The sequence below is a fragment of the Lactuca serriola genome, chromosome 9 (genome assembly GCF_051521515.1).
Source record: "Lactuca serriola cultivar US96UC23 chromosome 9, Lser_US96UC23_V15, whole genome shotgun sequence".
NCBI lineage: Eukaryota > Viridiplantae > Streptophyta > Magnoliopsida > Asterales > Asteraceae > Lactuca > Lactuca serriola.
Window position 1 is genome coordinate 219,683,391 of NC_136416.1, and position 19,759 is coordinate 219,703,149.

Here is a 19,759-nt window from a genome sequence, read left to right on the forward strand (position 1 = left end):
TAAAACCCTTTAGTGGCATTTTTCGGTTTTGACGCTGCAACATTTTGGGACTTTAGTGGCACTTAGTTATTTGTCACTATAGAAAATAAGTTTTTTGTGGCATATATTATGTGCCGGTAAATACTGACTCATTTCTAAAATTTATGTTCTTTTAGTGGCACTTTTTTAGCCGCCACAATATAATAAAAAAATTTATTACACATATTTTGTGTCCTTAACACTAATGTGATTTTAAAATTATACTACTAATATCAACAAATCTTTTGTTATAATATAATAAGAAAAAAAGCTAATTAAATTATAATTCATGAAAAATAATAAAAATTTCATTGTTATACATCAATGCCAAATTAATTTAAATATACAACTACATAGACACTAAATATAAAAAACAACTAAACAAACAACTTTTTTTTTAACTTCATTGCAGTTGAATTTATTCTCAAACTTCATGTTATCTTCAATAACCTTATATAGAACCAACACTAGCAATTCTCTGTCAAATACAAAAAATGAAAATGTCAAAAGTTTTTTATAATTTCATTAGCATATTATTTACCTCCTTAAACACAAGACATGAGATATTACGGTAATTTTGATAATATCCAGGCTGCAAGATATATATGGATATTTTAGTACATACCTGACATATAGTTGTTTTACAGTTTAATCAATAGTGTGAAAAAAGCTTGGTTCTAAAACTTCTGCATGCTTAGCAACATCTATATGGAGCAAGTTTAGTAAATTTTTATAAAGTTACACATTTGACTCTTAAATATCAAATACCGACTCTTTTAGGACAAAAAAGTGATAATATTACCTTTCAAACATCCACCCTAAATAAACCTAAATCATAAAATTTATTAAACTTTTAGTATCTTTAATGAAAAATATATAATTATAAAAAAAATTAAAAAAAAATTTACATCATGACGATCAACTAAGTCAACTAGTTTCCTCCACTAGCCCAAATTCTGTCTATAACACCAAAAACTACCCTCCATTTTTTGGTATTAAGTATATTAAGTATCTGAAATGTATATAAAAATGAAAATCATGAAATGAATTTAGAAAAGAAAAGGGAATTTTATAAATTTAGTACAAACCCTAAAAGACAAGTTACAATTGCTTCTTTAGTGTTCTTTTAACTACATCACATTGTTGTTTAGTGCTATGCGTGTACATTATATAGGATGGTAGAAACAAGTAGGCTCCTCTGTTGTAACTGTCAAAGAAATGGAAAAAATGGAGAAAATTTCAAGCTAAAATGATGTTTATATTGGTAAAATGACAATTATACCTTCTGATCAAATCTTTCATTTAAAAAATATTAAATAAAGTCCAATCTTTTTCCAGCAGACATTTAAATTAATCTCTCGGGATTTCAAGAACCCGTGTCATTATCTAATGTGGATTTGATGGAATCTTCAAAAATCAACCAAAAAAAAAACTTGTGGATCACACTATCTATTGACACTATCATACATACTTATAAAGCTAACATTTTTTCTTGAATCTCATGCATTTGAAACCCCATTTTTTAACTTCCTTTCACCACATTCATTTGAAACTCCTATGACTTTTCAATTTCTTAACAATAATACTATAAATAAGTTAAATAATGTTCTATAAACAAAAAATGGTGTTTTATTACAATATCTTCATCTCACATCGATGGTGAGAGTAAACAAGAGAATGTTTCTTCTTCTATAAATAGGAAAGGTTGTGAAATGTTTCAAAGGGACCAAACCATGAGAACTTCCTCATGCCTACCTTTGTAGGATTTTGAAGGTATTATTTGGTGAGATTGTCTATATTGGCAAGTGTCCAGTTAACTTTTAGAATTCCAAAAATGGTTTTGAACCGAGTTTTTTCAGGTTTAAACCGTGTTTCAGTTAGAATTTTTTTTGTAGTTGGGTATATTGAGTTGAACCGGAGCTGGATCAATTTGGACCGATAAAGGAATCATTTTCCTTTCACAACAAACATTTGGAACTCCCATGATTTTTCAAATTATTTCTAATAATATTATAAATAAGTTACATAATTTTATATTAATATAAAAAAGCATCTACCTAAACCTAAAATTATAACTGTTTGAAAAATAACTTAGATTCAAAAGCACGAAATATATACAAACCGGGTTTCACTAGAAAAAAATATGTAGTTTTGTATATTTAGTTGAATCGGTCCGAGTTTGATCTATTTGGACCATAAAAGAAGCATTTTCCTTTCACTACATACATTTGAAACTCCCATGATTTTTCAAATTGTTTTCAATGATATTTTAAAAAAGTTACATAATGTTATATAAATATAAAAAAACATCTACCCAAAAATAAAATTATAATTGTTTGAAAATTCGATTTGATCAAAAGCACGAAATATATACGCAAATTATATTTTATAAATGAATTCTTTTTATAATGAACTTTTGAATCTTGAAAATACATATAAACAAGCTTTCTATATTAAGTACCTAACTGAATTTATGATTTTAGAATTGAACAAAAAGTTATTCAATAAAAACTTACTTTTTTGGATAGCAACTTACGAGATTATAGAAAAATGGAACTATTGAACAATAAAGAAAGGGTAAACAAGAGAAAGGATGTTTTACTAAATAAGTTGAATAATGTTTTATTAACAAGAAAGCGTGTTTTATTACAATGTCTTCATCCCACATCGATGGTGAGAGTAATCAAGAGAACGTTTCCTCTTCTATAAATAGGAAATGTTGTGAATTGTTTCAAAGGGACCAAACCATGAGAACTTCTTTATGCCTACCTTTTTCGGATGTTGAGGGTATTCATTGGTGAGATTGTCTTTATTGGCAACTGTCCATTTAAGTTTTAGAATCCTGAAAATGGTTTTGAACAAGATTTTTTTAGGTTCAAACAGAGTTTCATTTGAAAAACCGTTATGTAGTTTGGTATATTGAGTTGAATCAGTCTGAGTTTGAACAATTTGGACCGATAAAGGAAGCATTTTCCTTTCAGCACATACATTTGAAACTCTCATGATTTTTCAAATTGTTTCTAATAATATTATAAATAAGTTACGTAAACATAAAAATATAATTGTTTGAAAATTAAATTTGATTCAAAAACACAAAATATATACAAACCGGGTTTCAATAGAAAAAACGTTGTTTAGTTTAGTATATTAAGTTGAATCGGTCTGAGTTTGATCAATTTGGACCGTTAAATGAAGCATTTTCCTTTCACCATATACATTTGAAACTCCCATGATTATTCAGTTTGTTTATAATAATATTATAAGTTACATAATGTTATATAAATATAAAAAAAATCTACCTAAACATAAAATTATAATTGTTTGAAAAATCACTTTGATTTAAAAGCACGAAATATATACTCGATTATATTTTATAAATGAATTCATTTTATAATAACATTTTGAATCATGAAAATACATATATACAAACTTTCTATATTAAGTATCTAACCGAATTTATGATTTTAGGATTTAACAAAAAGTTATTCAATAAAAACTTGATTTTTTTATAGCAACTTACAAGATTACTGAAAAATGGAACTATTGAACAATAAATTTTCTGGATAACATTTTATTTTTATTATTTAATATTTTATTTAACAAAATGAAATTATTGGCAAATAAAGAAATGAGTTTAATTAAAATGTCTTCATCCCATATTGATCGTAAGAGTAAACAGGAGAATGTATTCTCCTCTATAAATATGAAAGATTATGAAATATTTTAAATGGACTAAGTCATGAGATCTTCCTTGCATCTAACTTTGTAGGATGTTGAGTGTATTCTTTGGTGAGATTGTCTTTGTCGACAAGTGGCCAATTAAATTTTAGAATTTTGAAAATGATTTTGGATCGTATCTTTTAGATGTGGATCGAGTTTAATAAGGATTCGAGTGTCTTCTGGTTGAGTTAGGCAAACTCGCTTCCATTGGAGGTCGAGTTTAAGTAACATGCCGAGTATTTGGTTGTGTTAGCCAAGTTTTACAACCCTGTATGTAATACAATTTAAAGTTTTAACATTATAAAGGGCGTTACTATTATCATATGTTCTACATATTATGGTAATATTTATGATACAAAACATTTTTTTTACTATTTAAGATAAAAAGTTGTCTCTATTATCATATGTTGTACATAATGATAAATTTTAAGATAGATAAAAAGATGTCTCTGTTATCGTATTTTCTACATAATGATAATGTTTAATATAAACGTTTTAATTTAATATGAAATTATTATTTAATAGATAACAATAACGATTTATTTATTTTTAAAAATTATTTATTTTTCTATTTTAATCATATAACTTTGTATATGCAAAACAACTTCAAATTCCAACCTTATCTTTTATAATATAGTTCAACACAATAACAATACTAAAAATCATTTTTTATATTTTTTATGAAATTATTATTTAATTGTTAATAACAATGATTTAGTTATTTTTAATATAAAATATTTTTTTTATATCTCACGCAACGCGTGGACATTCGCCTAGTTAATATATACAATGTAAAAGACATAGTTTCATTATGCACACCTGCATTCCAACTTTGCCATTTTCTTTCACCAGGTAAGGTAGGCCTGAGAGAGTTATTTCTAGTAAACCTGTTCATTGTAGAGTATGTTGTCTAGATGCATGGTAGCAAGATCACCCTCTTGCACCAGATTATAGCATTCTACTTTAACTTTCTTTCTTAATAGAACATTACACTTTCAAGACTCTTCTTAGGGGTGTTTCTTTTTACTTAATATGGACATAATGAGTTAAGAGGTTAAGTGAATAAAAATCTAGCTTAAAGAATTATGACACTAACCATCTACTTTTTTGCCTCGTTTTTTATTTCTTGCATTTAATATTTAAAATTACCCTTTTGCCATTGTCATCAATGCAGACACAAAGCTTCTTTAATTTTTTTTATAAACATAAAATATATTACAATTTTGTAAGCATAAAAATGAAAATGACGCACCAGATTCTCTGCAAGTTCAGCTCCAAGATACCCACCAGCAACACGATATTGGTTATCAAAGAGCAGAAAATCTGCAACTGTTGTCTGAATGATACAAATAGTTTTCAGTTATAAAAACAACCAAAGATATAAAAGGACGTTATACAAAATATAACAAGGAAAATAAAAACAGATAAATCATAATTTATTTTGGTTTGAACCACCCTATGCAGATCTGCTTGAACCACCCATTACCTTGTGTATTGTAGTTATCGTCATCATATCATCATGTAATTGGTCAAATTGTGAAGCATAAGCCCCTCGATTCCTACCTCTCCTGTATAAATCCTGCTTTGAAGCAATGACGTTCTTCAATGACTCAAATAACTAACCAAGAAACAATGATTTCACATAATATAGATTGGGAGCGAGTTTATGTTAACACATGTCGACTAAAATTTCCTAGCAAATGTCAATTTCCAATACATATATCAACTATTTAAGATAATAAATCCACAACAAGTTGAAAAAAAAAGAATGAAATTAACAAGGAGGTTGAAGTGCTTACTAGTTTCAACAGTTAAAGAGGATAAATATCCAACTGGAGTGCGATTCTGCCTGATGAGATTTGAACTAATTGAATTTGAAGCTCTGAAAGACGATGCACAAAAAAATTACCTTTGATTTAGATAATCATAACTATCGAAGTTCGACAATCTTGGTGAATTGCAACTGTGCATCACAGCCGTTGATGGATGTGAAAGATCCTAGTTATAAATCGGTGTTTCTGTAACGACCCAATTTTCATGTCCAAAAATTTCATTTTAAAAGAACATTACTTTTAGAAAATATTAAAAGTTAAAACATTGTCCAAAAGCCAATTCATACATTCCATCAAAATATCAGAGTACAAGTCCCAGTGAAGCTCGTAAATGCGGAAACCGGAGAGTGTGTGTGTGACGTGCCGCTACCGCGCCGGCTCCTTTCCCCCAGCTGAGGAGGTACCTGAAACCAAAACCGAAACTGTAAGCACAAAGCTTAGTGAGTTCCCCCATAATACCACATACCATGCAACATATAACAACCACTGTACAGCTAGGAGTTACGGGCCTTGCCCACACTCGGGAAGATACGGGCCCTGCCCACACTTCGCTAGCCGGGAGATACGGGTCGTGCCCACACTCGGGAAGATACGGGCCCTGCCCACACTTCGCTATCTGGGAGATACGGGCCTAGCCCACACTCCAACCTCGGAGAGATACGGGCCCTGCCCACACTCAACCGCTATCCCATAACATACAAGTATCACGCAGACAACAAGTATAAGCAATTCTATCATATTAACACATATATCATACTTGACTAAACCCAGAGATACGGGCTCGGCCCACACTCTAGTACTAGCATCTCGTCTACACGGGTCGGCCTTGGTGCCTTAGACCCGTTCCTACTAGAAAGGAAACTCACCTCGAAATAGCTGCTGGTCTGTGTGGGAACTGATCACCTACTACTGCTGCTGCTGCTCCGGAAACCCTCCGGCTGCAATTCCCACAATATACTCAATCAAACACTGCTCACTGACCTTTGGGTAAAATGACCATTTTACCCCTGACTTTGCCCTAAGTCAAAGTCAGAGTCAACTTTCAGTTGACCTCGACTCGCCGAGTTGGCTTTCCGACTCGCCGAGTCCCTATGCAAACGACTGCCCTGAATCCCGATCCTACCCGTCGAGTTGGGCGACGACTCGACGGGTTCGCCTTCATGACCAATATTCAAGTCCTTCATCCGACTCGTCGAGTTGTATGAACAACTCGTCAGTCCATCTTCATCCGAAGAACACTCATGCTAAGACTCGCCGAGTTGTATGAACGACTCGTCGAGTCTGTTCTTGATCTAAGGAGATTGCCTTGAACTCGCCGAGTCAGGGCATTGACTCGCCGAGTACCTCCATAGATGGGTTAAGCTTCCGACCCACTGAGTCACACCCCGTGACTCACTGGTCACTCGACACTACGAAAAAGGGGACAACTCGGAGACTCGCGAATAGACTCGCCGAGTCATATGAACGACTCGCCGAGTCGTCGCCATGCACTCCTAAAATATACCGATTTGCTCGATTCCAGTCCATGCCATTCATAGATCTGGACTTCTAGGACACGATTCACACGTAAAGTTTCCAACTTTACGTGTGGGTATTCACCAATATGGATTTTAGGGCTCAAAATGTCTCAAAAGGGTAGATCTAGGGCTAACAAGCAATATGGGGCCAAAAAGCTAACAGATCTGAGCCCCTGGAGCTTAATCTTGACTAGATCCAAAGGCCAAACGCCTTATTACGACATACAAAGCACATACAAGCTTGGGGATTTGACCAAGAAGGACCCAAATGAAGTTTTAAGCATAGAATCAAGGGGAAAACGAGTTATACCTCAAAGGAACTGCTGGAAGAACACAAATAACGCTTGGATGGCTTCCCTTCTTCTGGATCCACTTCCTTCCCCTTCCAAAGCCTTCAAACACACACACACTAACTTCAAACTCACAAGAAATAGCTTATAACGAGAGATACAGGGCTTAAGGGTCAATGGGGGCCGGCTTGGGGCTGATAAGCCCTTTAAATAGGGTGCAAACCCCCGAAACTTAGGGTTTCATCCAGCAGCTGTGACTCGCCGAGTCCAGGATATGGACTCGCCGAGTCATCAACTTAAACGTGTCCCGGGTCCCGCATCCACTCGGCGAGTCGGACCCATGACTCGCCGAGTCCAAGGCTAAAAGAAAGGAAATACTCAAATAACATTACGTACCAGGAACCGGGTGCTACAGTTTCTCTCCCTTCCTGCTTTATAGGCATTGACGATGGCGACGTATAGTCTAGAAAGTCAAGGAACTCATGTTAATAATATTCATATTTCTTTTGTTGCTTGAAGAGCCTTTACTTCGGCTCCTGATTCGAGGACAGTTGATCCAGAAAATCATCATCTCCGAGAATGTTCTCGTTGAGAAGATTATAACAAAAGAAGCTCAGAGAAGAGAGATAACACGATAAGGAGCTCTAATTCTCATCCTGTTGATTTTGATTTCGACTTTGCTCATCATAATTCGGATAAGGATCCAATAAAAAAAACTGTTTGATCTTGGCAAACTCGCCGTCGGCCTGGTTGTATGATATGAGATGTTAAATGCGATCAATTAGGGTATAAGAATTGGGGAAACATCATATTTTATATATAAACTATATGCAATAAATGACGATTCCTTTCGTAGAGGGCAATAAGGGGGATTCAACTTTTTTAGTGGCACAAAACCAATTGATAAAACACATAATAAAACTTTAGTGGGCATATAAAAAAATATATGTCGTAAAATATAAAGTTTCTAGTGCCATTTTAATATATTTATGCCACTAATGAATACTAATATTAGCCACATATATTATTAAATGTCATTAAATCTATTAATTTTATAGTGGCATATAAAATATGCCATTAAAAACATGCTATAGTGGCATAAAAAAATTGTCATTAAAAGTGTATGCCACTAAATGTCATTTTATTTGTAGTGCTTAGTGCACCTATCTATTCTCCACTCTCGGTTCATTGGTACTCGACAAGCTATCACAACGGCTAGAATCTGTCGGCGGTTTAAATTTTGATTCTTGTTAGTGGTCTTCCCCTTCTTTGTTGGTTCTACCCATCTCCTTGCATTTTGCGTTTCTCTACAACTAGCGACAAATACTTCTCTAGTATCCATCCTTCTCATGTTCTTCAATCACTCGTCTTGAAAGGTGGCCAAAAGTTTGAAAATATTTCTTTGTCTAAGAAATGAAAAATGAGAGAAGCTAATTTGGAATGTTATTCAAACCATAAGTCTTCTTCTTATACTTTTCATTTATCTTTCTCTCATTTTGCTTATCACGTCGTCACATAACTTTCATATTATTTCCTTCTCAATCTTTCATTTATTCTTACTTTTTCTTCCTATCATATTTCTTCGCACTTAAAATTATGACTTTTGTCATATTTAATAAAATTAATAAATTTTTGTTACATTTGTCATTATCTAAAAGTGGTAGGAGAATAAGTATGAGGAAAAAATAGATGGACGATAGTGAAAAAATTAGAAATCAAAATGATTAAGAAAAAAAATCATATAAAAAGAAGTTAAATAATATTTTTTTTAATTAAACCACTGCTATGAATAAAAAGAAAAGAATAACTAAAATATCAATGACATAAACTAAAATAAATGTGGAATTTTAGTTGTGTACTTCAGTTTTAGTCGCAATATAGTCTCATTATTTTTCTTTATAATAATTGAAATTTTAAAAGGTTGAGGGGGTTTAGCAACAAAAAACTAACATGGGCTTCAAATTAGTGAGAGGTTCATTATTTATTTATAATACTATGTGTGAAACCCGGTTGATTAAAAAAATTATATATGAAGATATAAACTTTAAATATTTTTTTAAGAAAACAATAAATATCAAAGTGTAAACATTAAATATTTTTTAAAATAAAATTTCAAAATATATATACAAACACAATGATGAATAAATAAATAATTCAATTTATATTAATAAAACAAACTACAGAAAAATAATTATACTTTGATCATATAACATTTTTTTTAGTTTGTCAATAAAAAGCAACAAAGTTTGATTATTTTTTATATAAACCGTTTTGCCTTAAATGACAATGAACTTTAAAAGAAACATGTCAATTTTAAATTATATATATTAAAGGAAACATATTAAAATTTGAAAATATAAAGAAACAAATTAAGGAGATATTAATTACTTTCTATAACCTAAAAATTAGATAGTTAATTAAGAAAATCAAAAATTACCACAAAATGACAAGTGAAAATTAATTTCTAAGAATTAACCACAAAATTACATGTGTCTAAATGCATAAGAAATTGACAAGTGTTAAAAAGTTCTTTATTTATTAGGGATGATAGTTTGAATTGTAAAGGAGATTGAGGGGTGCAAAGCATCCAGCAACCCCCCTACTAGCTCCGCCCATGGATAAAGGTTTGTTAATTATGATCTTAATTAACATGCATATTTTAAGGAATAAGTAAATTGCTATTATTATAACTTTGAATTTTCAGATTGAACTAGGTCTCTCTTGTCTTGGTTCTGAATGGAGAGTGGTGAACGTATTTGGTACACAGGAAAATATTGTTAACGCAAAGTCGTTAATTGAGTTAGTAATCTGTGAAGTGATGTTAGTTTGTTTGAACTCATTAATTAAAAAACATGATAGGTTGATGCATGTAGAATTACTTGGGTGAAGGCATGTGCTTAGGAGAATGTTCATCGGAAGAAGAGTCATTCGGTTGGGCTGGCCGACGTCGATGGTAAGTATGCAAAGGTGGAGGCGTATTTGTGATAAGATCAATGGGTAGTGACGAATCATTGATTGGATCTGTGATCAGATCCACATAATAGAATTTTGGTGGGTTATGTGGATCATCGGGGTGAAATCAAGAGAGCACTTACTACGGTTGGTACGATTGAAGAACGGGGTAGTTTCAAAGAAAGATACATAAACGCAAATGAGATGTCGTCCAAGATTAGGAGAGAAAGATTTGTAACCTCTTTGTGTCCGAGAATAACCCAAGAAGATACATTTGAGAGACTTTGTGTGTAGTTTATCTTTTCTTGGTTTGAGATCATGGACAAACCATGTGCAACCAAAGACACGAGGTAGAAGGGAAAATAGTGGTTAAGTATGAAATAATAAAGAATGAGGGATTTGATTTTTTAACACTGAAGAAGGCATGTGATTAATTATATAGCATGTTGTGAGAACGGCATCTCCCCAAAAACGCAGTGGAACATTGTTATGAAGAAGGAGAGTATGTGTTGTTTCGATCAGGTGTCTAATTTTCCGTTCAGCCACTCCATTTTGTTGCGAGGTATATGCACATGAGGAGTGATGAAACATACCCTCTGAGGTCATGAATGATTGAAAGCGAGTTGAAAAATACTCTTTTGCGTTGTCACTTCGTAGGATACATATGGGGATACTGAATTGAGTTGTAATTTTAGAACAAAAAGACTTAATGATAGAAAATAATTTAGATATGTTTTTCATTAAGAATAACCAGGTACACCTTGAGTAATCATCAATGAAGGTGACAAAATAATTAAAACACAAATGTGATGTAACATGACTAGGAACCACACATCCGAATGAACTAAAGTAAAAGGAGATTCATATTGTTTATTGACTCGACTAGGAAAGGAATTACAAATATGCTTTCCCAACTGACATGACTCTCACTCTAATGAAGACAACTTTGCAAATAATGGGTACCAATTTTTGTAACTTTGAAAGGCTAGGATGTCCCAAACGATGATGAATAATGGCATAAGAATCGGTTGTAATACATGGTGTGGGTGAAGATGGTGGTGTGAGCTAGTATAGCCCATGGCACTCACGTCCTACACCAATCGTCCTCCCAAAGTTTTGATCATGTACAAGAAACAAATCATCCAAAAAGGTAACTTTAAATGGTGGGGTTTTAGCTATTTTACAAACATAAATAAGGTTGAATGGAAAACCATGTACAAAAAGGACATCAAGAGATAATGAAGGCATAGGTTGGGCTTGTCCAATGCTCGTAGCTTTAGTTTGTGAGCCATTAAACATGGTAATATGGGACAATATATTTGAGTATGTAATGTTAGATAATAAATTTATGTTATCAGACACATGTTTAGTAGAACCAAAATCAATCACCCAAGGACCCATCGGGGATGATTGAGATACACAAGCAATGGGAGATTGGTTATCTTCTCGTAGTTTTAGGAGTTCTGCATAGTCAGCAGCAGAGATAAACACATTGCCTGGTGGGGTTCCCTCATTATGTGCAACATTAGCTATCTTAGGTTGTTTAAGCTGAAAGCATTGGTTAACTATATGGCCAATCTTATTACAATTATTGCATCGGGGCCGGTTTCTATTCCCGCGACCATGGTTGCCTCCCTCCTTAGATGCAGCAAGAATTGCAGAAACAGTAATGTTGGAACCAGTAGTGATGTTTGTTGGTGGTAAAATACGAACTAGTTGCTCAAACACATTATCAAGATTTAGAACCCCGGGAATAGCTAAGATTTGGTTACGAACATAATCAAGATCTGGACGCAATCCTGCAAGTGAAAGAACCACAAAGAATTTTCCACGTTATTCATCTTGCAATTCGAGATTGGTAGAGGATGGCATCAGCTCATTGAACTCTTGTCAGATAGTCTCTATGTTCCCAAGATAGGTCTTCATATCTTGTTCTTGCCCGATTTTCTTCATATTAGAGACTATTGTGTATAAACGATTGATATCGTTCGAGTAAAGTTTCTTTGCTTTCTGCCAAACCTCATAGCAAGAGCGATACGATCGGTGTCGAGCAACAATCGTTCGATCTATAGAATCCAGAGGGCGTTACAAAGGAAGGCATCAGTCTCCTTCCACTTGGGTTGGTCTTTGACATCAATGTTTTTCAATTTCTTTGTCAAGTGATCATCAAGACCTTGACTTATAAACCACAGCTCCACAGTAGATGACCAAGTCATATAATTAAACTTGTCAATTTTTTAGCAAAGAGAAGTGGAGAGGAAGAAAGATTGAACATGTTGTGTGTTCCATACATTGTTTAATAAACATAATAAAAGAAATGCTTGTGATAGGAGTATGATAACCGAGAAAAACACTTATCAGCAAAGACGAAAGGATCTTGAGAGTGATAGTCAAGGTTTGGTACAAAACACAGGAACCCTAAAGATCAGGAAATTAAAAAAAAAAAAAAAAAAAAAAAAAAAAAAAAAAAAGGAACACAACAGGAATAGTAACGCTGCTCTGATACCATGTAAAAGATTGTAATCTATAGTTTACACAAAATAAAGATGTATAGGGCCTTAATTTATACTAGAGTCTATCTCACTAATCTAGACAACTATGTAATCATGGAAATTATACACCTTGATTTACTCCTAATTGACAGCTTAAATTACAGCTAATTTACAACCAATTTTCAACAGAATCCATTCCTTCAAACTATCACATTATAAAGAAAATGGACAAGAACCCAAGATCTAGAAGCACCAACTAGAAAGCTTGGTACTTGAATACTCACAAGGGTCCAGCATGTGTTCAAGATGGTGATGATGAAGTTTGCCTGCTAGATTAATGCACCAAAACACCTTCTTTTTCTTCTTCAAGGCACCAAGAATACCAAAACTCTCTAAGGGAGGCTAGGGTTTAAGGTACAGGGTTGGAGGCTAAAGAGGATGTCCTAATCCTCTGGAAATGTTGCTTAAATATGGTAGGAAACCCTAAAATTACGGGCTTGGGCCCGAACAGTTGCCACACCGTGGTCAACCTACTGTCACGTCATGACACTCATGAGAAACATGCATTCCATTTAATTTGTGCCACATCGTGGGCATCCATGCACCAGATTGTGGCATAGAGTTTTTCTCAAAACTCCATCTTTGGTCTCTGATAAATAGTAAGCTAAACCAACCTGGGAATACAGGTGTTACATGTTGATTAAGATATCCCCATTTTGCAACATCTTTAGCTTGTTATTGCTTTTCATCTACAAAAACTAAATGTTGAATAAGCTAATGTCTTCCTTTTTAGTTTGACTTGTTGTAATATATACATACGAGATAACATACTAGTGTCGATAACAGATCCATCTCAACTTACTTGGTTGCACACATAGAGCATATAGTCGATAAATGAACATGCAATAGATAGGGATATATTGATATTAATCGGTTACATATTAGGTCAGTTAATTGAGTTTGATCTTAAGGAAATTACGCGGCCTCCTTGTCTTGCTAAGGGCATTTATAATGCATAGAACTCTATAGTTTGATAGATTGTGACATTAGAATTCCACTTTTTTTAGCTGTGGGAAAGTTGAGTGGGTATATGAGTAAGTACTCAACATTTGCTAGCAATATAACGAGTATTTATATAATCAAAGGGAAAACCATGGTTTAATTTATCTTGGATATCCTTCATTTTTAATAGGATATTTTAATGCAAGTTGGATATACATGGACAATCATTGCTCTACGAGTGGTTAAATATTCTTGTGTAGGAGAGGAGTCATTTCTTGGGCATTTAGGAAACAAATCTGCATTACTAACTCAACTATGGAAGTTGAGTTAGTTGCGTTATTCCCTGCTAGTAAACCTGTGTGGATTTTATCTCCATGAATTCAAATGGGAATGGGTTGACAGCTTCAATCCTTATGACATCCCGATTCTCAAATATTTGGAAAATATAGAATACTATAGTGAACATTCAATTGATTCAATATTTTCATTTATGCATGATTTGAGTTGTTTATTTTGTTTGTATTAAGTAAAGAATTACATTAAAATAGGGGAGGGGAGGATTGTTGGTGATCACATGTCATTTTGAGTGTAATATGAATTTATACTAGTTTCAAAAGGAACCAAAGTTAGTAATACAATTTAGGTGGTGAAAATGCACACAGCTTGATCATGAACACAGTGAATTATATAGGGTCATAGGTGTTGTAACCCCTTGCAAGGTCAAAGGATCAGAGCCCCAAAACTTTCACAGAATACCGAAGTTGTATCTGTGAATATAAATAGAAGATGAACTCCAGTTGTGAAATTAAAGCATATGATATATACAAGTTCAGAAAAATTGAACATTTTTATGAATTATGGGGGAATGGGAAGGAAGCATATCATGTAGTTTAAATTATGTAGGATTAACATAATACGATATAGCTTTACAATTACTAAGTGAACATAAACCAATACATCTAGTAGCGAATCAGGAAACTTACTACTAGTATATAATATCATCACAGAATTTACATTTAACACACATAAACTGATGCATATAATCAGCTGGCTTTAGTCCCACTCCCAGTGTTTCCACTTGAAAGAAATCACAACCCATTTTCTGCAACAATTTCACAGGTATTATTAATCAGCATTTCCTTCCATCATATTTCATATCTCCACGTCAGCACCACATAAAACAAATACAAATATTCATAACAATGGAACAAAAGGAATACAAAATGTCACAATAATGAACAAAAACATGGTTACTATTTAATTACATTGTCCCCATCTCTAAATTCCCACATCAATATGCAAGAAAAGCAATGTACTTTGATTTTTTATAGCATCCTACTTTCATTTCCACTTCAAAAATCTACCCACTTAAAGCATAGTCATCTAAATTCAGAGCATTTTACAAATGTCCTAATAAGAAACTAAAATTGAAAGTACAATTCTATAATTGGTTGGATTTTTCAAAAACTGAAAGTATAATGCTGTAAATAGAAATAAAAAAGAAGATATAACTTGAAGTACCTTGCTATTTCTTGCATTTAGCCTTCAATTGTATGACCAAATTAGGCAAAACGAACCTCCCTCTCCCACCTAAGATCTTCAGAAAACTCCATGACCGCACCTCTGGGATCACCATTTGATAAAGACAAGTAGTACTGGGCAGTACCATCATCAACCTGCATGCTTCTCCTCAATGAGTCGATTATCCTTCTTTTTCCTTGCTCAGAGGTCACGTTATTCAACACACCAGTCACCCTTCTCTCAGGTTTACCTTCCAGATACAAAACTGCCACTTCCCTCTTAGCATGAGCATCCAATTCTATATAGCATGTGCCATTGATGAGAAGGCTTGGCGAGCTTACAGGGATCAACAATCTGTCCCTTGAGTGTATCCCGTGGTCGCTCATCATGTTGTTCAAGCGTTTAATGTCCATAACCTACAGAAGAAACAGAGTTAATCATCACATCAACGAAGAACAAATAGATTGAAAATTCCGATTAGCATCATGTAACAATTCGACTGAGATAAAATCGGATTCCACACTACACATGGAGTGACAGATAAGAAACGGAGTGAATTTCCATTCTCAAATTACAATCAATTCTTCATCCCTGATTATCTATCACACATAGATTGAGGAACCTGATGAACAAATAGATTGAAAGTTTAACAAGACAGACGCAGACAGGGATTGAGGAAAACCTGAACGGAGTACTTGACAGCGAGGCTAGCAACAGTGTCACTGCGAACCAACCGATGTGAAATAGCGAAACGGCTAAGTCTATTATCTCTCCAGAAGCTACCGGAGCTAGGATTCCCGATCACGCCCTTCAGTTTCCACGGCGCCTTGAAAGCCCTAACCTGAATCTCTCGATCAGAAGCTACTGAACTCCACAACCTGCATACACACGCCGACCGTGCTAGATCTACCACCGGAAGCTTTTCGAAGATCGTACGCAGGATATCTTTACAAATTAAAGCCGCAAAATTGGAATTCATCGGAGATATGGTGGTATATGAGTCATCGCCGGTAATTGACGACGCCATGGAAGAGGATGAGGAGTGTCGGGTTGGGGTTTGTTGTTGTTGGAGTGGTTGGAGGATGTCTTCCTCTTCTTCACCACAGCATCCCATTTTTAGAGAGAGAAAGGAAATGTGTCAAGCAGAGAGTTATGGTGGTTTACGTGGATAAAACTTTACCATTTAAGAATCTTCGGTAAAATACCAGATGAGTCCCTTAACTACTGATTATTCCCATTTTGGTCCTTAATAAAACATTATATTCTCAAGACAAAATTGCAAAAATGGTCCCCGTGGTATGTATTTTTTTGGGGTTTTAGTCCAAACTGCGACTTTTTTTGACTGGTGGTCCTTTTGAGGTAGTTTGCTTGTGATTTTGGTCCTTCGCTAAATTGAAAAGACTAAAATACCCTTTTGATATATTTTATATGTTTATTTCTATTTAATTTTAAGTTTTATTAATAAAAAATATTGGACCCATCTCTCTCTCTCTCTCTCTCTCTCTCTCTCTCTCTCTCTCTCTCTCTCTAAACACACACAACCCCTAAAATATTGTCGGATTCATGCTTTGCCTTCTCCACTGCTATGTCGTTGATCATTGAAAACAAAATGCTCTTTCTTCACCAGCTTCCCTTTCTTTTTGTATTCGGTCTTCAGAACCTCACCGCCACTAGCATCCTTCCACAACCTCCACCGTCACACCCTCCTGATGTAGGTGGGGAACTCATCAGCTCAGGAACAGCAACAGAGCACCATCCTCCTACATATTTCTCCTTTGACGTGGCTCATCCATCTACAAGAACAGGAGATGTTTCTGAAGTAGCTTCATGTGTTCTTTTCCAATCTACACGGTGGAACCCGATAACAATTCCATTGATATCGAATCTGTACAGGATTGTAATTGGATGACCAAGAAATCAGATACAAGACCTACATCACATAAAAAGAAAAAACCTCTGTGAAAACCTAGAAGATGAAAACTCAGAATGATCGAGAAATCGGAAACCGATTACAAACTCAACTTTTTAAATGAGATGATTTGGAGAAAATCTACACACACATCATGGAAAACCAACATGTTAAGAACTTAGGAAATCTTATTTCAATTGAAAATTTCCACCGGAGCAGTTGTGCCTTTGTTGCACGTACCGCCGACCACGGTGACGTGTGGCAGTTGTTCTTGGTCGTTTTGGCTCGATTTCGACAAAAAAAAACGGGAATGATAACTTGTGGATCACTAATTGAAGTAGATGGGTCAATGAGGGATCTTGTTGGAGGTTGAAAACAGTCGCGAAATGGGGGAAACTTCCAGTGGGTTTTTCTCAAGATTCACTCAGCAATTAGGGGTGTCGACGAGTTGTTTTTTGACCGATAGTGGGTGCAGCTGGAAATGATGCTCTCCAGGGGGTATTTAGGTTTGTGTATTGTCTAGAAAGAAGGAAGAAGTAAGACTGGAACGAAGGACAGCAACCTCCGGTTGCTGCTTTGTTTTTTCACACACATACAGAGAGAGAGAGAGTTATGGGCCCCTATTTTTATTTTATATATATAAATACTTATAGGAAAAAAAATATGGAAAATAAATATGGTAAGGGCAATTTAGTCTTTGCAATTTATCGAAGGACCAAATCACAAGCAAATTACCTCAAATGGATCACCAATCCAAAAAAATCGTGGTTTGGACTAAAACCCAAAAAAAATGCATACCACAGGGACCATTTTTGCAATTTTGTCTATTCTCAACCCTAAAATTAAATACCCATTTAGACAAAGGTATAGCAAAATATAATAGTTGATGATGCAAGCTCTAGTCACTAGGGATACCCTTTTTGAATTTAGAAGTTATGGACCAAGGATAATCTTAGCAAAAAGTTTAGGGTTTGCCAAACTTTTTGGTAAGTAGGTCTTAATATTTAAGTTAAATGTTTTCTTCGTCTAATTTTAATTGCGGTTTGAAGAATCTAAAGAAGAAATGTAATTTCTAGAAATTGATGAATGAAGAATCAAACAAGAATGAAACATGAGATAGATGAGGTTAAAGCAAGCACCTTTGACTGAAGATTGCAATTCTAGAAAATGAGTTGAATATTTACAAGATAAATACTTGCTTTTACATTTTGGGCTTTAAAAAGAACTAATCAACTCAATATAAATTATTTACTCACACAAACTTTAAGAGGGTTGAAGTCAACTAGCGGACTCAGGGCAAATGAAGCTTTATAGTGCACATCAATGATTAGGAACTATTGTTCATCTGTATTAGACGAAGTCTTAATTGTCTTTTCTTGTAAAATTGTTTTATTGTGAGTTAGAGAGATAGCTTGAATCTGACTTAAAGAAACGGGCCCTAATTTTCACGTGAGCTAGGATAATATTTATCTAAGTACCAATAAGTTGAGTGGTTAAAGTTATACTAAATGTGTACGTAATAAGACCTGATGCCTATGTAAGTTTGTTTTTTTTTTTTTTTGTAATAGGGTAAATAGCACAAAAGACATACAGTTTACATTAAAATTCTAATCTGACACTGTGTTTTTTTTATTGTCTGAAATTTGACATTGTGTTTTCCAATTTGTTACAATTCTGACCACTTGACCGGTCAACCCGGTTACATGATGACGTGTCAGTTTTGATGATGTGGCATGCTGACATGACATGTTGACGTGTTAAAATTGAATTTTTTTCCCAAAAAAAAAAAAAACTAAGTTTTCAATTTTTTTCGATTTTGACACTAAGTTTAATTTTTTCTTTCAATTTTGATACTATGTTTTTTTTTGTTCCAAATCGAACAACATTTTTTCCAATTTTGTTCAATGTTGACAATTTTTCATTAGAAATTGTATAAATATTTTTTTAATATATTTTAAACCGTATAAATATATTTTTTTCATTTAAAAACCATATTTTTATTTAAATACAAAGTGTTTGTGTTGTTTACATTCAAAGCATAATGTATAAATATGTATTAGTTATATCATGAGAATCAAACTAACCATAAGTTTCTAATAAAGATGTAAAAATTTCACGGGTTGCAAACTTGACATCCGAGTTTTGATCGACTACACGCCTCCAAACCCCCAAACTCATTTTAAAGTTGTGTATTTAATATAAAATACGGTTTTTATATAACTAATACATATTTATACATAAAATTATGGTTTGAATGTAAAAGAAAAACCTTGTATTTACGCAAAACTGTGGTTTTTAATTGAAAAAAAAACATATTTATACGGTTTAAATGTATCAAAAAAATATTTATACGGTTTCAAATAGAAAATTGTCAACATTGAAAAAATTGGAAAAAATGATGTTCGATTTGAAACAAAAAAACGTAGTGTCAAAATTGAAAGGAAAAATTAACTTGGTGTCAAAATCGAAAAAAATAAAAACATAATGTTTTTTATGGAAAAAAATT

At 33.7% G+C, this 19,759-nt stretch overlaps 1 protein-coding gene and 1 long non-coding RNA gene across 2 annotated transcripts; both read right to left on the reverse strand.

The window, feature by feature from the left end:
• Positions 1 to 317: 317 nt before the first annotated feature.
• On the reverse strand, positions 318 to 5,752 carry LOC145076843 (uncharacterized). The gene is made up of 4 exons (XR_013692822.1): positions 5,538 to 5,752; positions 5,225 to 5,317; positions 4,991 to 5,074; positions 318 to 496 (listed from the first exon to the last, which is right to left on the reverse strand). It is a non-coding gene; the product is annotated as an uncharacterized LOC145076843 (long non-coding RNA).
• An 8,957-nt stretch (positions 5,753 to 14,709) lies between these two features.
• Positions 14,710 to 16,503, reverse strand: LOC145074517 (peptidoglycan-binding LysM domain-containing protein). The gene is made up of 3 exons (XM_079020880.1): positions 16,027 to 16,503; positions 15,345 to 15,760; positions 14,710 to 14,925 (listed from the first exon to the last, which is right to left on the reverse strand). The coding sequence occupies exons 1-2, from the start codon at positions 16,456 to 16,458 to the stop codon at positions 15,386 to 15,388; spliced, it is 807 nt and encodes a 268-aa protein (XP_078877006.1). The 5' UTR covers positions 16,459 to 16,503; the 3' UTR covers positions 14,710 to 14,925; positions 15,345 to 15,385.
• Positions 16,504 to 19,759: the final 3,256 nt, after the last annotated feature.

Bases quoted from the DNA above. Each gene is read 5' to 3' on its own strand.
- LOC145074517 (XM_079020880.1), bottom strand. From the start codon at position 16,458: ATGGGATGCTGTGGTGAAGAAGAGGAAGACATCCTCCAACCACTCCAA. The intron at 15,761-16,026 runs GTTTTCCTCAAT...TTTCTTCTGTAG, and splicing joins CTGTCAAGTACTCCGTTCAG to GTTATGGACATTAAACGCTT.